Below are 23,210 nucleotides of genomic sequence, written 5' to 3'. Positions count from 1 at the left end.
ACATAATTTATTATCTGCAGCATCAGAACACCTCACCTGAATTCTGTGGACTGAATTATAAGCTCCATGCAGATTTGAACTATATAAAAAAAATCATTTCTACTAGAGGAAAGAAAATACTGAAATTTTAAATGTACTTTAGTACATCGTCCATTTTTCATTTTCTTAAATCAAAATATAATTACCTCATTTTCCTCCCTCAATCCCTTTTTATGTTCCTCCCTGTTCTCTTTCAAATTCATGGCCACTTTGCTATTGTTACATATATGTATATGTGCATAAATATATTTTATTTAACCATTATATTAGGTTTCAAAATAAAATAAAAAATAATAAATTAAAATAAAAAGGAAACCAGGTCGTTATTCCCATTATAGAGCTCTGTCAAGTCAAATTGTCCTTTTAACCTTCTATATTATCCCAACTTAATAATAAATTTAGCAGTTTACATAAGCTCTTTTTAGATAAAGTAATCATTTAATAATTATTACCCTTCCATTTTCTTCCATTTTCATATGAATAAACTGAGGCAGTAAGTACCATAGCTTGTCCATGCCTTGAGGGACAGGTACTGTAAGATTCCAAACCCAAGTATTCTGTGTTCTTACCCATGTGTTAACTCCCCTGATAGAAATGAGTGTGTGTTTAAAAATACTATCCCATTTGACCTTAAACATTTATATGTTTTAGCATTTTCCATGTTGAAATGTTGAGATCAAAACTTGGAACCAGGTACCAGTTCCTCAACTCATTTGAGTGTCCATTATGATTTGTTCCTAGAAAAGTCTGGGAATTTTGTCTGATCAGACAAGGCCTAATGAGTAGAAGGTTCCCTGACTTTGTTCCTACTGCCTAGGCCCTTTGCAATTCAAGTACAATAAAGTGTCTTGGGGCCCCTGGGTCATAAACAGCAGGCAGATGAGATCACTGAGTGTTTTAGAACTCTCATCATCTCAGTAGGTTCTGACACTTCCCTGTACCATCTCAGTATCTCCAGACCTCAAGAGTTAGGTTAGGCTGAACTCTGAGGTCCCTTCCAAATGATTTTGTTGGTTTCAAAAATTTAGGTTTCTCTGATTTCCTGGTAAGGTACAGATATAAATTCCAATGGTAGGGAGAGGAATCACTTTTTTTTTTCAATTTAGTTTTTTTTTTTTTAATTATGGCTGTGTATGTATGTATGCTGTGCTTATATGAGCCTTCACACATGATAGGACTTGCCTGCTTGTATGTGGAGGTCAGAGTACAACTTTTAAGAGTTGGTCTCCCCTTCCACCATGGGCTCTGAGGATCAAACTCAGAGAGGTGGGCTTATTTGCAGATACTCTGACATGCTGAGCCATTTTGCTGGCCCAGAATCTCTTTGTAGTTTCCATCCCTGACCTCACTATAGGCAAAGATAGGCTAGAAAATTCTATGTAACAGTTGTTATATAAGTTATTCATGAGAATCAATTATATACCAGCAGACATTCTTTACTTACACTAAATCATGTACATAAATTATTTTTCTTGAAATGATTTTCCTACATACACATATTCATGATAAATGGCTATAAAATATTATATATTTCCATAATTTAATTATGGGTTCTAACTCATATATCAGATAAATCATTTTTATTCCATTTAGTAAAAAATTTCATTACTTCTGTAGAAAGCCATATATACATATATATAATGTGATCTATTATCTTTTTAGTATTTAATAAATCTTTTAACTGCTATCTAAATTGTAAATTGAGTTTATCCATTTGTCTGTATAATACAAATATTCAGCAGGCAGGAAGCACTGTGAAAGCCAGAGTATGGAGTCCACACTTCTTCAGGTAGGAGAGCCATATCTTTCAGTCTTTTGTGAAAGGGCTGAGATAGCCTGACATACGCTACAGGAGAACTCTCCAATGACAGCAAAGGTCTCCAGACCAAAATGTAATAGTTGTTTTGGGACTAGCCAGTCCCAAAATTCATCATCTGGCCCATAGCTGGTTAATTTAGCAACCAAAACTGAAAGCCCTGGATGCTAATGAGTTGACTAGGCTTACTTTCAATAGTCTGCCCTATATCAAAGTGCAGTAGAAACTGGTAGATATTGGATATGAGCCCAGACTCTTACAATGCCCATGACACAGACATACACAACTTAGAAGGAAGGAAGTGTGGATGCTTCAGCCCTGCATTGAGGGGGGAACAGGATGATCGCAGGACGTGGAGAGATGGGGGCAGGCAGGAGGGAGGAGGGGAAGGAAACAGGGGGAAGTGTCAGGTACTAGAGGGGGCAGGAGAGAGGTACAGAGAGGGTCAGGAAATTGAACAGGTAGCAGTGGAGGATGAGGAACTGGGGATAGCCACTGGAGGGTCCCAGACGCAGGGACCCTCCAGTGGCTCTAGGGAAGCTCCCAGAACCCAACGGGGATGACTTTAGCTGAAATGCTCAGAAATGGGGAAATAGAACCTGTAAAGACCACCTCCCCTCCGGTAGATAGGGACAGCCCCTAGGCAAGGGATGGAGCTATCCACCCATCTCAAAGTTTTTAACCCAGAAATATTCCTATCCAAAGAAAAAAACAGGAACAAAAAATGGAGCAGAGACTGAAGGAGGAGCCATCTAGGGACTGTTCCACATGAGGATCCATCCGGTCTGCAGACACCAAACCCAGACACTGTTGCTGTTGCCCAGAGGCGCTTGCTGACAGGAACCTGGTGTGGTTGTTCCTTGGAAGGTTCGGCCTGCAAATGACCAATGCAGATGCGGATGCTTTGAGCAAAACCATCAGAACGAGCTCAGGGACCACAGTCGGGGAACTGGTGGGAGGACTGGAGGAGCAGAGAGGGGATTGCAACCCCATAGAAGGAACAACATTGGCTGACTGGACCTCCCAGTGTCCCAGAGTCTAGACAACAAACCAAAGAGTATATAAGGAAGGATCCATGGTTCCAGATACATATGTAACAGATGATGGTCTTGTCTGACATCAATGGAAGGGGAGGTCCTTGGTCCTGTGGAAGTTTGATGCAACAGTGTAGGTGATGCTGGAGCGGTAGGACAAGAGAGGAATGTGGGAGCACCTTCATAAAGGCAAAGGAGTGGGAGGAGAGGGAGGATGTGGGATAGGGGTTTGTGGAGGTGTAACTGGTAAGAGGGATATTATTTGAGTTGTACACGAATACAATGATTAATAAGATGAAAAGAGGGAAAAAGAAAAGAAACAGGTAGATATGTGCAGAAGCTTTGAGTTCTATTCTTGACCTTGATTGAGCAATGCTTCTTAAGGCTTGGGTATGTCTACATGTGCATAGTGCCTGATCAGTAGTAAGGTTCTCCATAATGATGTACCATGCCTATATCCCAGTTATTACTGACTATGCCTTCAAAGACAAAAGTGCTATCAGACCAGAAAAGAATCAACTATATATGGTTGTCTTCCTATGCCTCTGACCAGTCTGATCCAATTGTAGTGGGCTTTTATACCACTAGGACGTTATTACTTATAGGATATCATATTTGAACTATGAGTTATAAGAATATTATAATAATTTCATGAGAAAAATTACCTTAGAATCCTAACATTTCTTCCATTTGAGCTCAGTGCTGTATTACTTCCATAGACATCAGTGAAAAGCCTGCCTTGAATTGTTATTAATGTACCTAAAAGCAAACCAAAACAAATCTTCAGTTTGGTTCTGGCTGGGAGTATCTGTCTGTAGTATTTCATTCAAAACACTATACATTTTCCCAATAAACCAGAATCCAGATGTCCATATCTGATGTTTAACCCTATTTTTCAGCATTGGTTTGAAATATCTAAAATACAAAAAAGCATAAATGACCATCACTAAATAGGAATACAATAATGTGCTATGCAATGAATATCAGGATAATATTTTTGCCTTTTTAAAAAACTATTTTATTAGATATTTTCTTCATTTACATTCCAAATGCTATCCCAAAAGTCCCCTCTACCCTCCCCTTGCCCTGCTCCCCTACCCACTCATTCCCACTTCTTAGCCCTGGCGTTCCCCTGTACTGGGCCATATAAAGTTTGCTAGACCAAGGGGCCTCTCTTCCCAGTGATGGCCGAGAAGGCCATCTTCTGCTACATATGCAGATAGACACACAAGCTCTGGGGGTACTGATTAGTTTATATTGTTGTTCTACCTATAGGGTTGCAAACCCCTTCAGCTCTTGGGTACTTTCTCTAGCTTCTACATTGGGGGCCCTGTGTTCCATCCTATAGATGACTGTGAGCATCCACTTCTGTATTTGCCACGCACTGGCAAAGCCTCACACAAGACAGCTATATCAGGGTCCTTTCAGCAAAATCTTGCTGGGGTATGGAATAGTGTCTGCGTTTGGTGGCTGATTATGGGATAGACCCCCGGGTGGGACAGTCTCTGGATGGTCCCAGGATAATTTCTTAAAAAATATTACTTGAGTTAATGGTAACTTACTTGAAAAAAATCCCACTTTATTCTTAAAGCTAATAAAAATAACTTAAAAACAACATAAAAACTCCTGAAACTATATGAAAAATTTATGTCATATAAATTTTTATTTTATAATCAGGATGCTATGGCCCAGCATAAATATGAAGAAAAAGAGATATTAAAATTTATAGATTGGATAAAGAAAATTAAAAATTACTTTACAGTGTAACTATTTATTAAAGTTTAAAGTAGCCGGGTGTGGTGGTGCACACCTTTAATCCCAGCACTCAGTAGGGAGAGGCAGGCAGATTTCTGAGTTCAAGGCCAGCCTGGTCTACAAAATGAGTTCCAGGACAGCCAGGGTTATACAGAGAAACCCTGTCTTGAAAAACAAAACAAAACAAAAAACAAACAAAAGGAATTGTTTAAAGTTTAAAATAAATTATACATTCAAAATATATTTTCCACATATATGTCAAATATGAACATTTATATCACTGAAACAAAAAATTCCCAGTAGGAAAAACATGACTACCTTTAAATCAGGCCAAGAAGTTGGCATGGTGCCTCACACCTGGACTTCCAACACTAGCAAGGCAGAAACAGGAGGACTGCAGTAATTTCAGGCCCCACCTCGTCTACAAAGTTGGTTTTACCCTAACCAGGGATACATAGCAAGGATATTTCCTCAAAATATCTTAAAAAGTCAAATAAATAAACAATATTTAAGGGAACACAATGAAAAGAAAACCTTAGATAAATTTGATGACATATACCAAAGAAAAAAATGAAGATTTAAAACCAGTTAAATTTTTTATCTTTTAAAAAAACAAACAAACAAACAAACTGTAAGTATGTATTAGATAACTCCTGCCTTGACCTCCTGAGTTCTGGACATACAAGTATATGCATCCATGCCTGACACAAAATTCTTGACAACAATTAAGACTTTCATTAGTTCAGGCTGAAGAAAAGGGCATTCTCACATAGTTCTCCAAGATTATAAATTGATAAGACCATGTTATCATAATGAACACTAGATACTAGCTAAATCTCTGGTAAGGAAAAACACATTATTAGCGATTAAGATTTGAAATTAATTTTAAATTAGTCATTACTTTTGTAACCAGAAATATATTTATGATTAAGTATATTTTTATATGCTAAACATAAATGAATTAGTACAAAATCCAAAACATTTTAACTGATGTAGAACAGACCTGGAGTTCCAGATAAAGGTGTGATGCTTCTTATTGTAGGGGTTCTAAAACTTTTCGTCTGTAAAATGTTGATAATAATGTCAATTAGCATCTTTTCTCCTATTTAATGACAAAGTCTGGTTATGATATATATATATATATATATATATATATATATATATATTCAACATTCCCCATAATCTGACTGTCAAAATAGTTTCTCATTTAAGAAATGATGTCAGGCAAATGGATAGAACTAGAAAATATCATCCTGAGTGAGGTAACCCAATCACAAAAAAAACCCACACATAGTATGCACTCACTGAGAAATGAATATTAACCCAAAAGCTCCAAATAAGCAAGATTCAATTCACAAACTACATGAAGTTCAAGAAGAAAGAAGACCAACATGTCCTCGGTCCTTCTTAGAAAGAGAACAAAATACTCACAGGAGAAAATATGGAGCTAAAGTGTAGAGCAGAGACTGAAGGAAAGGCCATCCAGAGACTATCCTACCTGGGGAGTGATCTCATATACAGTTACCAAACCCAGACACTATTGTGAATGCCAAGAAGTGCATGCTGAAAGGAGCCTGATATATTGGCTGTCTCCTGAGAGGGCTTAGCAGAGCCTTACAAATACAGAGGTGGATTCTCGCAGCCAACCATTGGACTGAGTGCAGGGTCCACAATAGAGGAGTTAGAGAAAGGACTGAAGGAGTTGAAGGGGTTTGCAACCCATAGGAGGAAAACCAGTATCAACCAACCAGAACCCCCAGAGACTAAGTCCCAGGGACTAAGCCATCAACAAAGGAGTGCATATGTAGCAGAGGATAGCCTTGTCATGCATCAAGGGGAGGAGAAGTCCTTGATCCCAAAAAAAGCAAAATAGGAGATACCTAATGAAAAAAAATGAATCTAGTATCTAAAACCAAATCTGGTATCTAAAAAACAAAATTAATATTGATTAGGTAAAGAGCAGAGCTAATGGATAAAATCGGTCATTCTAAGTAGCACTGGGGCCTATTGATATCTAGTTTAAAAAAAAAAAAAACAACTGAAAACCTAAGTGCAAATTTAAGGAGTATATAAGACAATATTTGAAGAAATGTACTTAATAATACCATTATTTACAAAAACCTAAATTTGAGAGACCCATTACCTTACCGTTTATATACATGGAAGAAAGAACAGTTAACATTACTATCTAAAGTTTCTTTCCCTTGAAAGAAAGAAAAGAGAACATCCATCCGAGAGCAGAATTTAGAAGGGTAGAAATAAGTGACCAACAGGAAAATCAGTTGATGATGTGAGAATGTAGTTTATTGATAAAACTAATGTCCATACATAAAATAAGTAAATGTTTAAAAACAACACAAAACAAACAAACAAAAAAGAGCTAGAGAGATGGCTCAGAGGTTACGAGCACTGACTGTTCTTACAGAGGTGCTGAGTTCAATTCCCACATGGTGGCTCACAAACATCTGTAATGGGATCCAATGCCCTCTTCTTGTGTGTCTGAAGATAGCAATTGTGTACTCACATTTATAAAATAAAGAAATAAATCTTAAAAAGAAAGATTAATGTAAAGGAAGGGAAAGCAAACCAGAAGTAAAAGAAGTTGTGTTACTAATGGAAGACAATTGAATTGGGAAATTCTTGCTAACAGATATTTGAAAGTGGAAATGAATAACAATCTATAAAACTAAAAACTGAAAGTCCAGTTTTGTGAGAAAGACATAAACTCATTTATTGGAAATGGAGAGATCCTACTTACACTGAAACTACATGCCCAGCTGCTGGCAACCCCTTTGCAAGTGTTATTTTCTGCAACTGGCACTCCATCCACACTGACTCTAACAGAGTAGGTGTCTTCTGGCATTGTTCTGGAAAATAATTGAAGAACAAGTGAGACACAAGGTAACTTTTATCCAGCATATGGCAACAATGAGAACCACTATTCCAGTCTACATCATTATTGAAATAAAGTCTCAAGTCCTAATTGATCTACTGTAACTCCCACTTTTATATTGTAAAAAGAACTTCATTATAAATACCCTACATACTGCAAATTATAATATCATATAACAAATGTTCATTGTAGGTATGCATATGGGTTTTTATTAAGATGCAAAATAAATGATACCTCAACAAGCAATAATAATCATGCAGAGTGTGCCCACTATGGTACACTCAGTTATGCTGTACTACGCTTTTTAAAAACTGTTCATCAAGTCTCCACTTAAATAGAGATTCTACAGCCCCCCAAACAGGCAGCAAGTCTAATGCAGATAGAGCCCGTGGGAACGCGTATTTAAGTTAATATTAAAGATTGCATTTTAAAATGGCTTAATGCTTTCCCAAATTATTAATAACAGAAATCAATTTGAACTGATATCAAAAAATTGAATGTCATCATACGAAGTGATCACTTTTAATTGTAGTAAGAATATGAAGGCTCGAATAAGGTTAATCAAACTGAACAAAAAAGCAATTTGAATTGATATCAAAAGCCTGAAATGTCATCATACAAAATGATCATTTTTAATTGTAGTAAGTATATGAAGGCTCGAATAAGGTTAATCAAACTGAACAGGAAAGCATGATTTGAATATTTTGAGACACGTCATTATCGATTAATAGCAGCCATTCATCTTTTAGAAGAGTCCAATCATGATAAAAACGATAGTGCTGATAATAGTAGAATGGATATAGAGTATATATTTCTGGTGTCTTCATGATAGGCCATAACAAAGGTATAAACTAATATCAACATTATGAAATTAAATACAATAACTAGTAACCAAAGCTATTACCTGGGATAGGCACCATGATCAAAGTGCTAAATAACCAATATACATAACTGATTTCTGACATGATGAAACTAAGTTTATTAAAGGTACATTTAAACAGACCGAGTATAGCATGTAATTTGAGTTGAATGACTTGAATCTTTTTCCACATCACAAGTAATCGACTGGAAAGAAGAAACTAATTGCACATGGTTTCCCAATTCAGTATTGTCAGCTCCATAGTTGAACTGACTTGCTTGAGAAAAACCTGCAAAAGTAATAAAACTATTATTAATTACACTCCATTTCTTGAGCTCTGACAGTTATAACCCAGCACAGAAACATTCATAATGTAATAATGAATAGTACTGAAGGATGTTAGACTTATTTCATATTTATTCCTATGTTCATACTATTTGAGAAAATAAATATTGCCTTTGAATTAACTTATTCATGAGGGTTTTTTGCTTAAAATACACATAAAGTAGAGAGAGATGGGAAAGGGGAGAGATCACACTTTCTTTCATGTACACAGTCCACAATCCTGAATATTGAAGCTTTCTGTGGGCATACATAGGCTCCCATATTCTACTTAATTTTATAAATGAAGCCCTTTGACACAACAAAGACACGTGGGAACATCAAGAATGAAGACACACACACAGACCAAAGTACACAGGAACCTATTTGGGGAAGTTAACATTACAAACAAAAGCAAGAACAAGCATATGTAAAGATAACTTTATGAAAAAAGGGACCAAGTAGAGATATTTCTGATACTGCACAAAACTGCTATGTCCCACACTTCCTTTTCTTTGTTTGTCTTTCTTTTTCTTTTCTTTTCTTTTCTTTTCTTTTCTTTTCTTTTCTTTTCTTTTCTTTTCTTTTTAAAGGGTCTCATACACCCAGACTGGCCTTGAACTCATGATTCTTGTGCTCAAGTTAAAGAAGTGGTAGAATTTACAAGTATGAGTCGCCATACCTTGCTTTATGCTCTACATTTTAAACACAGTTCATATCTAAGTATTGAAAAAGACAGGCAGCTAAAAGCTACTAAACATCCACTACAAGAGAGTTAGAAAGGTAAGTTACAGGCCCATGGCTGCTTGCTAGTCTCCAGTCTGTAATTAATATTGATCATGTCTCTTTCTCGATACCCTTTATCTCTGTCTCTCATTACACAGTGCTGAAGCTAACAGGGTAATGGCAACCTTCATCTCTCAGGGGTCAGAAGTCATAATTGCCTCTTTTTTTTTTTTGATGAGTCATATGGCTGCAGTTACCCTTTTACAGTCATTCCTAGACATGCAGCCAAGAGTGGAGCCCCCCCAAATACCATGAATTCCAGATTCACTCCTCCCCATTATTACTAAGCAAAACTATTTCATGATAAGCAGAATGAATAATCCCTGATCATGTACTCAAAATGCTTGAAGAAATCAAGCTAATAAATAGTACTGGTAATTTCTACCTAATTCAGTTTAAAACCCATGTTGTAATCTGTGGGAGAAGATGCATAAAATAGCTCATGATGTTAAATAATATTAAAATCTGAAGAAAACCTAAGAAATGAAATCAACAAATAAGAGTTATTTTAAATAATAGTTGATTAATTAAAATACATCTTTAAATGTTCTTTGAATAGCATAAAGTTATAAAAATAAGGTTATTATTATTCTAATATAAATGTAAATCATATACATTTATGGAATTATCTAAAGTGCAATTGTCTTACAAATTTAATTTCTTACAATTTTGTCCACATTGCTTAAAATCTAAAATAATTAAATTTTGAATTTTAAAAATATATACATTCAATGGTATGGTAAAGTTTTGTCTTATGCTGATTTTGAACTTACACAAATTTTTATTTTATACTGACATTTAATTCATGCATAGTTACAAGTTGCTTAAATTTTATAACATAATTATTTCAGACTATAACCCCAGAACAATACCTTAATATCAATTATCAATGAACATGAAAAAAAAAAAACATGGAAAACACTGAAAGGACAATAAGCTTTAATTCCTGTGTATAACACTGTTTACAATAATACAAATGACATTGTCACACAAATATTCTGTTTATTATACTAGTTAATATCAGGAAAACATACATATGTCCAGAAAGGTATGGTGTGACTCATTGTTAAGTCACTGCACATTTTCATTGTTTTACAAAGGTCTACTAGATTACATGCATGTAATACTGCCTAGTTTAACATAGCAAAACTTCGTGATGATGGTTCCCATCATTCCCCAAAGCTCCTGGCCTCTAGCTTAGGCAAAGCTGTCTGTGATTTTACCTTTTCATAGAACTGTGAGCTCCTGGGCTGGAGTCCCAGAGACAGCACTTCCTACCAGGTTGACTTTAAGTTTAATCTATAAGTGTATACCTGCTGTCAGTCATAAAAGTACTAAAGTTTAGGTCCAGGGCTAACATCCCTTTTAAAAATAACACAGGATCCAGCCAACACTATTACTTGTTTCCAATTTGACTTCTACCATCCCCTATTTTTCAACTCCTCTCCTCTCCTTTCTTGCCTATGTAAAGAAAGAAGAAACTCAGCAAAGGATAGAGAAAGACCTCAACACATTAATCAAGCCACTTATTCAGCATAGATTAACAAAACCGCAACTATAGATCTTGCATGTAAAAGATACTATCATTTGATTTGAAGTTTTAAAAACAATAAAGGCAGTTACTAAACAAAATAGAATTGTGGAAAAATCCATGAAAAGTACAAGTGGAGCACTTGCAAATCCACTTGCTTGCTTCTGCCAACTTCTGCTTATCTTTGGAGTCCACATTGAGTTTGTACTGTGCAGGAGGGTTGCTGGAAACTAAAGAATGGAAAGTTTTACTTGTGATATGCTCAGGATGTAACACATGTGTTTATTTTTATATTAGGTACATGTTGTGTCAATGCTAGTTTAGTGCAAGTCTGTATTTTGGCATTCTGAAGACAAGGGCAATATCCAGTCGTAATGTTAAGGAATGGTGATACTGGCGTTCCCTTAGAAGTAGCTACAATGTCAAACATGCATATGTAAAGATGTTCAAGAAAAACTACAGGGATAATATGAAGAAAGTCAGAAAGACTTTTAAACATTTTAACTATATATTTAGTCTTAGAAACATAGATAATGGGGCTGGAGAGATGGTTTGGTAGCTAAGAACATTAGCTTCTCTTCTGAAGGACCTAGCTTTGGTTTCCAGCATCCACGTGACAGCTCACAACCACCTGTAACTCCAGTTCCATGAGATCTGACATCCTCTCTAGCTTCCCTGGATACTAGGCACATATGTGATGCACAGACAGGTAAGCAAGCACGGCAAAAATAAGCAGAAAATAAATAAATAAAAATAAATGCTGAAAAAGTATAGAGTATGTCTTCAGTTAACCTTATCCCAAGGAATAAAAAGGAATTCAAACACAGTATTTGGTAAATTTATTTCTAAGTAAAAAGCTGACACCTCTGGAAGTTTTCCAAAACACTCAATTACAGGAAGGGTTGGGTGTGCCCTGGAAACAGAAAGGATGAGGCTTTGGATGGAAATTCCTTACATATTGATGTGTTAATTTTTTCTTTTGAAGAAAGGCTGGAGACAAGAATTGCCAGGCACACAGAGCTGGCTCTACTGATAGCAGCAATCTAGAGGTAACGCCCACACTGCTATCATGGAAAACTGCACTGTTGATTAAGCTGGCTGTTGTCATGAGCAATGTAGGCTGTTTAGGTTTCTCAGGTTTACAAGCTGGAATGAAAGGGAAATGTCCTAAAATATCATAAAACTGTGGGGAGGAAAGATACAAAGGAATGGTAGGAAGAATAAAAACAATACAATTTTCCTCATATTTTTCTATGGTTTTCCTTGGACAGGTTCACACATTCATGTTTGATATTATAGCTGCTTCTAAGGTCAAACCAATACCATCCTTCATTAGTGTTATTATGGTATATTGCACTTGTCTTCAGGATACCCAAGTACAGGCCTGTGTTAATCTATCATTGATGTAGTATGTATCTAACATAAACGTATTTGTCACATCCTGAAGCATATCACAAGCAAAACTTTCCGTGCTTTAGTTTTCAGCAGCCCATCTGCATGTTACAAAATCAATTGAAACTCCAAAAAACAACAACAACAAAAATCAAAGCTCAATAGATAGAGCATGAACTATGTAACAGGTACCTTGATTGTTTTACTCTGTTTGAAAGTCATGAGTAGCAAGCAGCAAGTGGGAAAAAAAATATGCATTTTGCTGATGAGAAAGCAAATTATTTCAGAATTAACTAGCTCTAATGTAAAGTCAAATTAAAAGCCAGTTGGACTGAACCAAACCCCATATCTTTCCCAATATATAAAGAGTAATATGACCAAACAATTCAACATGGTTTGTGTGCCAGCTATTACCATAAAGAAACAGAAAAGTTAACCAAAGCCTCCTCTCTTTTTAAAATTGAGACACGATAACTAAGCTTCGAAGAGAATTAAATAGTATAAAATATAACTTGAAAGCAACAAAATCAATGCAGTGGTGGATACACCAAGACTACCCAAATGACAATCCTGTTATCAACTCAGTCACCATAGAAGGGCAGATATGTCATTGTTTAGATGACATTGGCTTGACACCATAATTGTCAAAGCATATATCTATGCCCCATCAAAAACAACCCAATTGTCTTTTCTTTCATTTTTTTCCCTTCAGTGCTTGGGGTAGAACCCAGGATCTCAAATATGCTGGTCAAGCAAACTACCACTGAGCTACATAAACCTCCAACCCTAAGCACAGCTTTTTAAACAAAATAATCCATAAAATATTCTTTGCCTTTTGGGAGCCAAGAGTCATTTAGATGCTGTGAAGGGTCAGTAATCAATTTTCTTGTGGGTGGAATCACAGAGAATTCAACTTCGGAATTAATACTTTCTCAAATATCTAGCTTTTTGCATAATAAGTTTTATAAAATGAAATATTAATTCATGAGTTTTGGTGTCCAGGTTCATTATCATTGCTTTGTACAAATGCCATACACATCACAGATACACAAAACCCTATATTAAATGTACTTTTTTGTTTAAAACTATAGTACTGAAGTATGATTAACCAACAAAAAGCTATACATCCTTAATGTACTATATACAATTTAATCATCACTTCCACAAACATATTCATCATCTCCAAGTGTTTCTTCCCAGATTCTTCACTCATTTTTATAAAAATTGTAATAATAACACTTCACATGAAATCTCCCTTAGCACAATTTTAGTATGCAAGTCAAGTCGTCACCAGTAAGACACTGTTGTACAAGATACTAGGACATGCTCTCGATCATACTCATGTCTCATAACTCAAGCTTTGGTCAACTCACCCAATACCCACACTTCCACCTGCTGCCAGCTCCTAACATCCACCATGCTAAATACTGCTTTTATAAAATAGTAAAGACAGCATCTATTCTCAGCTTGAAAAGAAAGACACACACCAACACAGTATGAGTTGGCTACAGAGTGTGATTAAAGCAGAAAGGGGAAAGACATGAAGGTGTGGGTTCGGATGTCTCCAATTCACATGGGATCTAATTCATCTCTGCACTCTGGCAAAAGTAATCAGAAAGTAGGAATCAGAAGGCAAAGGTAAAATTTACCTTAACACTTCCGTCACAGAGAAGTCTGAGCCCACTTGCCTCAAGGTCACAAAAGGGCAAAGATTACAGCTAAGAAATGGTTTCCTCTGGAAACTCCTAAGCAGCCATGTCTGGTTTTGTGTGGCTAGACTGCGGTCATGGTTCCTATGCCAGAAGTCCACATTTGAAGGCAGCAGGAGATGTTTAGGTGCCTTAATCTTTTTTTTGGTTTTTTGGTTTTTTTAACTTTAGCTTTCCTCTTCTGGCATTTAAGTTTCTGATGAAAACCTCATAGCTTCCCAATATGTCCTCTTACTGGCATTTTACAATAATAGATAAGATTAAGATGTCTAAAAAAATTTTTACAAATCCTTCATTTCCCACTCCTAACTCCACACCAAAAAGGGCACTATGTGTGTTGCTTACCATATAGAAACAGATTATTCTGTTTTAAGCATGTCATGGATGTATTGAATTTTATAGAAATGTTACAAGTAATCAAATATATTTTAATATATATGACAGAAGAACTATTTCCCCATGCCAACATCCAAAGGCTTATTTTAAAGACCAAATAGTTTTTGTTAATGTTCCGTGGTGGCGCACGGCTTTAATCCCAGCACTTGGGAGGCAGAGGCAGGCGGATTTCTGAGTTCGAGGCCAGCCTGGTCTACAAAGTGAGTTACAGGACAGCCAGGGCTATACAGAGAAACCCTGTCTCGAAAAAAAAAAAAAAAAAAAACAAAACAAAAAACAAAACATAAAAAAAATGTGGTTTTTTTTCATGTTCTTCAAAAATTCTTAGTGTCTGAGTGCTGTTACCATTTGTATTACAAAAGCCTCGTGGCTGACAGCACTGTGCATTTAGCTCCTCCTGGGAGGAGGTGCACTTTAAATCTATCTACCTTCTATACTTTCATTCCAAGCCCAGGAGGAGGAACATCATACATAACTCATGTCTTGATACAGCATGTGATAGCACTTACACGGCAGCAGGAGGGAGCCAGAGTTTTGCTTTCTGTTATCTTACATCTTTCATTAACATCTATTTCTCTATCAACATCCGGCCTCTCCAACCCCTGGCATGTTACATTTAAACTACAAACCCAATGTGTAAAATCACCAGGCCAGTGTGGAAGAAGGGAAAGAACTGAAGAGTTCAGTTAAAGAAATTCCTTTCTCTTTAGCCACTAAATCCAGATCTCTCAGGATCAAATGAGCCATTATAATTAGAGTTCAATGATCAAGTTGAAATGGATGTGGGGTTGTTTGGCTTTTGTTTTTAATTAATCTTAATTAATCTTAATTAAATTTATTAAGTAAATTTAATTAAAATAAATAAATATTAGTTACTATCAAGAAGGAAGAATTCAGCCACTCTGTGCAAAGACTATTCCAGTGATATGTGTTTTGTGTGGGTGGTTATGTTAACCATAAAACTCCAAGAGGAGAAGAGTGCCCACACAGCATGTGTGAAGCCCTACGCTATGTGGAATGATAATGTGGAACCCGGTACCACAAAATTAAAAGAGGAAACGTTTCATTCTTGGCACTTGCACGTGGACACACACAGGGCAGGCACACCTTCTCCCTTGATGGTCAGTCTTGTTGCTCCGTTTATGCTGCCATATTTAGGTATAACTTCTGTCACTTTGGGAATTGTCTCAGAGCTACCTGAAAAACACATAAGGATGACAGTGATATAAGCAAGATCTTCATTCCAAGCCATCACATTTCCCATTCATGTTGTAAGATGCGAATGAACTCTGACTAATGCCCGAATGGGGATTTAAGTACTTAATCAACACTCACTAGCTTTGTGTGAAGAACTTTCTGGGATTTACAAAGAATAAGAATAACAAAATGGTCTTCACCACTACAGATCCATAACTGTACCAGCAGCTTACACAGCACTGGCAATACCTGCATAGAGAAGTAGATTAGTATTTAGCACTAGCACGTAAGTGCAGGGCTAGGAGATACAAAGGCAAATGCTGTATTTTAAGAAGAAAGTGCTTCCTATCCCTTTAGGAGTGGTCCATAGTTCCTGACAGCTTTCCAGTATCCTAACGATGCAGAGTGAATAGTGAAAGGACCACTTAGCCACTCTTCAAACTGGGTTAGCTTCCTGCAGACAGAGAAGGGTTACATTTGTATTAGCCTCCCTAAAGTCTAACTTAGTCCAAAATGGAAGAAAGAGCACAGGGTCTTGGGTAGCCTGTAAAGAAACACTTCCCTCATATTTCTGGGACCACTCTGGTTTCTAGAATGGGATTCCCCGCTGCATCTTGAAGGGCAAATATAGACGAGTTAGCCTGGATCTACCATTCAGAAATAGAAGGGAGGCTCTAATAGAAGTTGCTGGGCCAGCGGGGCAAAGCCAGCAGCTTCTTTGGAGAACTGTACGGAATTCTTGAACATGGCTAGGAAATACGATGCGCAGTGGCTAGAGGTGTTTTATTTTCTGCCTAGAGTGTATAGAGGCAAATTAAATAGACGCAAAAACAGTTTGTTAGAGTAAGTACAAAACATTAAGGCACAAAGAACAGCCCAAAGATTATTGTTTAAAACGGATCTCTGGGAAAAGGTGAAGGAACTTCTGACTGGGTAGTTCATTGCTGTTTGAAAACATGTAGCATGGTCTTGTGTCTTGTGGCAGCCACAGCTCCTCAGAAGAACGGAGGCTTCGGCGCCGGGACCCAGCGCCTGCGAGCTTCAGGTTAGCATTGATCTTGAGTTTGCAGTGTGTTGCAGTATGTTCCTACTTGCAGTCCCTGCCCCCGAGAGCCAAGAGAGGATCGATCTGCAGGGAGCTGGATCCCATCTCCAGACATTGCCGCTCAACACATATCTCAAGTTCATCCTCTCCTTATCTCAGCACACAACTCCAATTTCTTATCACGTTCTCCCCAGCCCTCTCCTGGGGTTTGCTTTGAAGACACTGGGCAGCTTACCCTGGAAGTGACAGACACCCGCCACAACACAACCTGACCTCCTGGGAAGAGCTTTCCCTTCTGCTGAGAAAGAGACCCAAGGAGAGCAAGAAGAAGAGGGGTGGGGGTGGGGTTTCAGGTGGTGCCTACTGCCCCGCACCCAGCTGCTTTTGCAGTTTTTTTTTTTTCTTTCTTTCTTTCTTTCTTTCTTTCTTTCTTTCTTTCTTTCTTTCTTTCTTTCTTTCTTTCTTTCTTTCTTTCTTTCTTTCTTTCTTTCTTTCTTTCTTAAATTATGCCACTCTGGAGGCGGGTGAGAAACTTCCTCAGTTCAACCCCAGCACTGATCAACAATTACGAGGGAGGTTTCTCGAGCTAGTCCTACCTGTACTGGTGTCTTTCTCTGGGTTCCAACCTCTGTTTCAGACTTTCTCGGTACTGTCCCTGTATGAGTCAGAAGGCTGTTGCCGACCTTCCAGGACCCCAGGTTCCCAGGAGGGCGTCTGCCCAGGGCAGATGGCAGGTGGGCCCCCCTCCCTGTGACCAGTAGAGCAGGGTCTCTGGATTGGTTCCCGACCTTCTCCCCACTGCGTTACCTTTGTGGGAATCTGCTGCACACCAAAGCAACCCAGAGAGAAACCAGGTCCCTGAGAGCCACAGGTGTCCCATCGCAGAGCTGGTGCTGCAGAGTCTGCAGCAGCCGCTTGATTGCAGAAGCCGCCTGAGCTGAAGCTTGCTTGGCTCTGGGAGCTGCTCCAGGGTGGGGACTCACCCCAGAAGCCAGGGCGAACCTGGCTGCCAGAGACCTGCCCCGCCCCCAGCTCGTCCGCGGTGTGTCTGGGATTTCACAGACACGGACATACACCACACACACACACACACACACACGCAGAGACAGAGAGATCTCCCACCCTTATTTTCCTTCTTTTAAATTCTAGAACTATATATTTTTATTTGTCTGTCTACCGTTCTCAATAATCGCCTTAGATTAATTAATTATAAGACCACCTACTACATGAACCCCATTCACTTTTTTTCACACAGGATCGTTCTAGCCCTTCAGTTGACAAAGATAAAAATAAAACTTTATCTGATAGCTGGAAGTTTCCCAAACACCGTGTCTGTGGCAGAGCAGACATAACTGACAGCAACTGATACTTTCCTTGCTAGCACTAGTCCAGCTATCTCAGTAAACTCAAGCACAGTGACATTCAGGGAGTGAGAGCTTAGCAGTGTGTCTGAAGCTAGTATTCTTACTTTTGTCAGAGCCTTAGGTGGTACATCTCTGGAGAGAGCTTGCTGGGGGAACAGGGTACGGTCATGGTGTCCATAAGGGTGCCAGGTAGCAGAAGAATGAGAAACACCGGTTCCCACTTGTGGACTGTGAGGTTCTCATGCCTACTGAATGCTCCCCAAAGTGATTCCTTAGTCTTTGACTATCCACCTCCTCTTTCTACTCCTCCCACCCTAGTTGTAAAGGTACTTTGTTCTTACAGAATTCATAGGAGAGCTGAATAAGGATCAAGTACTAACATCAGGGTGGAAGTGTTTGGCTAGGTGTCCTTCCGGTGTTTGCGGCAAATGGGGATGCTCATGTAGGCTGAAGCATTTTGGGCCCCTATCATCATGATACAATTAACCTCACATGTTTGACCAAAGAAAATGTGTGAAATCAAATGTGAAAGATCATTAAATAAAACCTAGAATTTTAAATAATTTCAGAATGCATGCATCCATATATATCCATATGCTTTTCATTTTTCTGTAATTGTAAAAATTTTCCTAGAACATTTAGCATTCTTTGTTTATCCTTTCACCTTTCTCTCTTGTAGGAAGAAATACCTTTCTCCCCTGACATGCCATCCTCCTCTTGTGCACTCTCAGGAACTCTTTTGCCGTTATCATTTCACCAACATCCCTTTTATCTCATTCCAACGAGCCTCCTCTCCCCTTGCCCACTTTTCCTAGAAATAAACACAGTGTTCATTATGTAAATAATAAGAACAGTGTGTGTGTGTGTGTGTGTGTGTGTGACAGAGAGAGAAAATGCATATAATGTATATGTGTTGGAGATGGGGTGTCTTACTATACAGCCCAGGCTAGCCTCAAACTGTAGGTCCTCCTATCTCAGCCTATGCCAGCACACCCAGTTAGACCTTTATCTTTTTGTAAAATTATGGCAAAATCCCAAATTTATTAAGGGCACTGCTGAAAGCATTCATCTGCTCCAAGGAGGAACATTTCATCCATGTTCCAAGGTCTGCCCCAATTGCTTGAAGGATGGGGGGAAGGGTGCCTGTGCCAAAGTGAGTGAGTGGCAATCAGAGGACAAATTGCAGTGGTCACTTCTGTCTTTCTACCTGGTGAGAGAGACCGGGGATCAAACTCAGAGCATTAGACTTGGCGCCAAGTGCCTTTACTCTTTGAGCCATCTCTCTGATTCTCTTGTATCCTTTTATGTTTCTACTTAACCAAGAGTAATTACCTGGTCCATTACAGTTGTTCTTTCCACTGAACCTCACCTCCATTAACACTAAGCTTATTTAACAAGATTAAATTTGTTTGTACAACAATGTATGTATGTGCATGTACATACATGTTTGTATGTATATTGCTACATATATACATGTTGCACATGAATACTTGATATTCAACACTACTGATTCATTTTATGTTTAATACACGATTATATATAATAATTGGTATCCCAAATAAAAGGCTTGTTAAAAGCAGGCAAATATTTCTACTATCTTTTTTCTAAAGCTAAATTGACAAATAGGTCATTTAGATTATTTGCCTAATTGGCTTTAAGAAAGCTAATTTTTAAAAGCAAATTAGCTGATTTTCTTACAATGCTTGCTTTCTTAAAGAGCCAAGCACTATACTTTGCATATATGAATTTTTAATAAGCTTTTGTTGAATTAATGAGCATCTTTAACCGATTTTCCCTCTTTAAAGGGTACTTATTTATATGATAAATAAAGTCCTTGAGATAAGATCACACTAGTGAGAGTTTTAATCATGAATTACTAAAATAATTTGAGGGGTAATGTGGTAATAAGTAATTATAACTTGACGAAATGTATGTCTTTGGGGGCCCAAAAAATTGGCTATGTGATCTATGACTGAAATTACATCTTTCAAATACTTAAAATTTCATTTTTAAAATCTTCATGCCTCCCTACTGGAACAAAAACAGCCATGTAGATCATTGAGAGAGAGTAGAAATCCTGGACATAAACCATTGTAATTATAACCACTTAATCTTTTACAAAGAGACAAAAAATGCACACCTGAGAAAAGATAACCTTCTTCAGCAAATGGTACTGGAAAAACTGGTTATCTATATAGAAAAGGAGGAAAATAGAGCCCTTGCTCACATTGTTCACCAAAATAAATGCAAACTGAACAAAGACCTCGACATCAAAGCTGAAACTTTGAGAGAACTAGAAGAAGAAATAGGCAATACACTACCGGATGTAAGTTATATAGTTTTCTAGGGAGATAGGCTTTAATGGTCTCATAATTTACAATGTGAACTGTACAAATTACAGTTCCAACCAGCCAGGCAAGGTATGCCTGCTAGTTCAATGGTAGCAAAACTCTTATGGGATAACCAACTCCTCTTGAACTAGACTTAAGGCCTGCTCCATGGAAGGGGATATAAATCTGACACTGTAAATCCAGCCAAAAGCTCATGTCAGCGTGATCAGAGGCCCTACAAGACAACTAACTCCTATTGTGTAGCTAAATTGACATAGCACAGAACTGCAGATTATGTTTATGCTTATATACAGAGACAAATGCTAATCTCAGCCTTACTCAGAGATGCTTCTCTTTGCTGTGAAAGGTAGTAAGTGCAGACTGCTGGCTGCTCAAAAAGCTTAGAATAATGAAGTGGAAATTTCTGGTTTCTTGTGTTCTGGTGGCTTTTTGTGGCTGATTGGCAGAGCCTTAAGGTTGGTTTCTTCTGGCACTCCCTGCCATTGCTGATTTGTGAATGTTGTTTGTGAGTCCTGCCATTGGTGATTCATGTATGGTGTTTTCGAGTCCCGCCATTGCTAATTTGTGAATGATATTTTCAAGTAGATCGAGCTACCACCGCCGATTCATGTGAACTGAACTAATAGCCTGACAGTGCAGATTGGATTTGCTCCAGAGAACTATTTCTAAACAGGTCCACATCCTCCTTTGTTCTACTAACCTTTGTTTTTCACTACCTCTGGTGGGTGATGAGATAGAAGAGACGTTAAAGCATTTAAGAACCCTTATTAAAAATAGGTTTTGGAAAATCTAAGCCTATAGGTTAAATATCACCTGAATGCTTAGCCCTAAATAAGGCATGTTATCACCACCACACAAGGTTCAGGGAATACTAAGAAGTAAAAACAGAAAGAATTTTGTCAAAGACCAGCTTTGACATCACATTGTAAACTAAGATGGAGTGTAGAGTTGGCCTCAGCATGCTTTTCCCTAAGGGAACAAAGCTTGACTCATTAGGGCCAGTGAAATACTTCCTGAGGGGATGGTAAAAAAACTCTTTGGGGGCTAAAGTAAAATTCCTTGGGGGCCAGCAAGAACCTTTTTGAGGTCAGCAAAAGAGGGGGAAAGAGTCACACCCTCAGGGTACACATCTAGTTATTAACAATTTTTTATTAAATTATATCAGAGAGCTGAGGGCAATAAAAATAGGTACAAGAAATTAATCATCATTTTGAATATCAGTCCAACTTCATTAAAAGAGTCACCTTGACCAGTGCTGTTGGGGCTGCCATGATTCTTTTTCTCTGACCTTAAAAAAATCCCAGGCTTAACTATTAAGGGTGTGTCTTTCTGAGCTTCAAATTGTTCCATAAGATTTTCTACATCAGAGTTTTACAAAAACACCTTACCCTACCTTTACTAACAATCTGCATCTCTAAATTCTTTATAAGGGTGGTGGTCATTGCTAACAATCTCTAAGTCCTTTCGGAGGGTAGTGACTAAATCATTAATCTGCTACAGCAGCAATGCTTGAAAAAGATCCATCACTGTTATTGTAAGTGATGATGATATTGTCCAGAGAGGTTGGGAGCCCCTTAGAGTTTTTGTACAACTCATAGACTGTGAAGGATGCGTTGTGAGGGCACCAAGCACAGCAAGATGCTAAGACAGTCCTCAGGGCAGTTCTTTTTCCACTGTGGTTGTTCCAGCCCACAGGCCACATTCTATGAGTTTTCAAGCTGTTTGCTGTTCTTCTCACATGGACCTTGACAGAATTTAAGAACAAGACAATAGGGAGAAGGGTTGGGAAATATGTCTACAAAAAATGACATAGCCATTTCAAACATGATCTCACAGAAGTTATGATTGCCTACACTGGGCCTGCAGAAGCCTGTGCCTGTTCACAAAACAAGTACTGACCTGGAAGGGGATCATGGACACTACCCCTACTGGTGAACTACTGCCAACTGATGGATTCTGAGAGAGGTTCAGTCATCGTCTTTAATTGTGCACCAAAGGAAGAACCCATCCATCTCCAAAGCATACTCTCAATCTCTTGGCCACATAGGCAGTCTGATTAAGTTAGTAGGTCACTATCCTGCCTGTAAGATGTGCTGGGAAAACGGTGGTCCAGAGCTTGTGATAGTGGCCAACCAATGACTGCCCTAACTTGAGGCTCAAGACATGAGAGGGAGCCCATGCCTAACACAGTCTGGATGGTCAACATCTAGAAGCTGGATGGCTCAGAGACCTAGGATAGAACCAAACATGACTAACAACAACAAAACAACAATAACAAAAAAACTCAATGAAATTATTCCTGATGGCATTCTGCTATACTCATAGATTAGAATCTAGCTCAATTGTCATCAGAGAAGCTTCCTCTAGCAGCTGATGGGAGCAGAGCTCAGACAACCCCACAGAAGAGGGGGAAGAAGAACTGTAGGATCCAGAGGGTTGAGGACACCATGAGAACACAGCCTGCAGAATTAACTTAGTAGAGCTCTTAGTGGTTCACAGAGACTGAAGCAGCAATTATGGAACATGCATAGATCTGAGCCTGTGCATATATGTTATGGTTTTGTAGCTGGGTGTTCTTGTAGGACTCTTAGCAGTGGGAATTGGGGGCTGCCTCTGACTTTCTTGCCTGCTTTTGGAACCCTTTTCCACCTACTGGGTTGCCTCATTCAGCTTGGTATGAGAGTTTAGGCTTAGTCTTATTGCACTGTGTTATGATTTGTTC

At 38.2% G+C, this 23,210-nt stretch overlaps 1 protein-coding gene across 1 annotated transcript in view; it reads right to left on the bottom strand.

Moving 5' to 3' along the window:
• Pkhd1l1 (PKHD1 like 1) overlaps positions 1 to 17,692 on the bottom strand; it is a 136,433-nt gene extending 118,741 nt beyond the window's left edge. Inside the window, exons 1-6 of the mRNA XM_021183925.2 lie at positions 17,581 to 17,692; positions 15,639 to 15,728; positions 8,541 to 8,685; positions 7,403 to 7,511; positions 5,648 to 5,705; positions 3,555 to 3,648 (exon numbers count right to left, since the gene is read on the bottom strand). Coding sequence (XP_021039584.2) covers positions 3,555 to 3,648; positions 5,648 to 5,705; positions 7,403 to 7,511; positions 8,541 to 8,685; positions 15,639 to 15,728; positions 17,581 to 17,653 — 569 coding nt within the window. The 5' untranslated portion in view covers positions 17,654 to 17,692. The remainder of the gene's footprint in view (positions 1 to 3,554; positions 3,649 to 5,647; positions 5,706 to 7,402; positions 7,512 to 8,540; positions 8,686 to 15,638; positions 15,729 to 17,580) is intronic.
• Between the last annotated feature and the right edge of the window lie 5,518 nt (positions 17,693 to 23,210).

The sequence above is a fragment of the Mus caroli genome, chromosome 15 (genome assembly GCF_900094665.2).
Source record: "Mus caroli chromosome 15, CAROLI_EIJ_v1.1, whole genome shotgun sequence".
Lineage (NCBI taxonomy): Eukaryota > Metazoa > Chordata > Mammalia > Rodentia > Muridae > Mus > Mus caroli.
The sequence above is the reverse complement of the archived record's forward strand: the minus strand, read 5'-3'. Positions and strand labels throughout refer to the sequence as shown.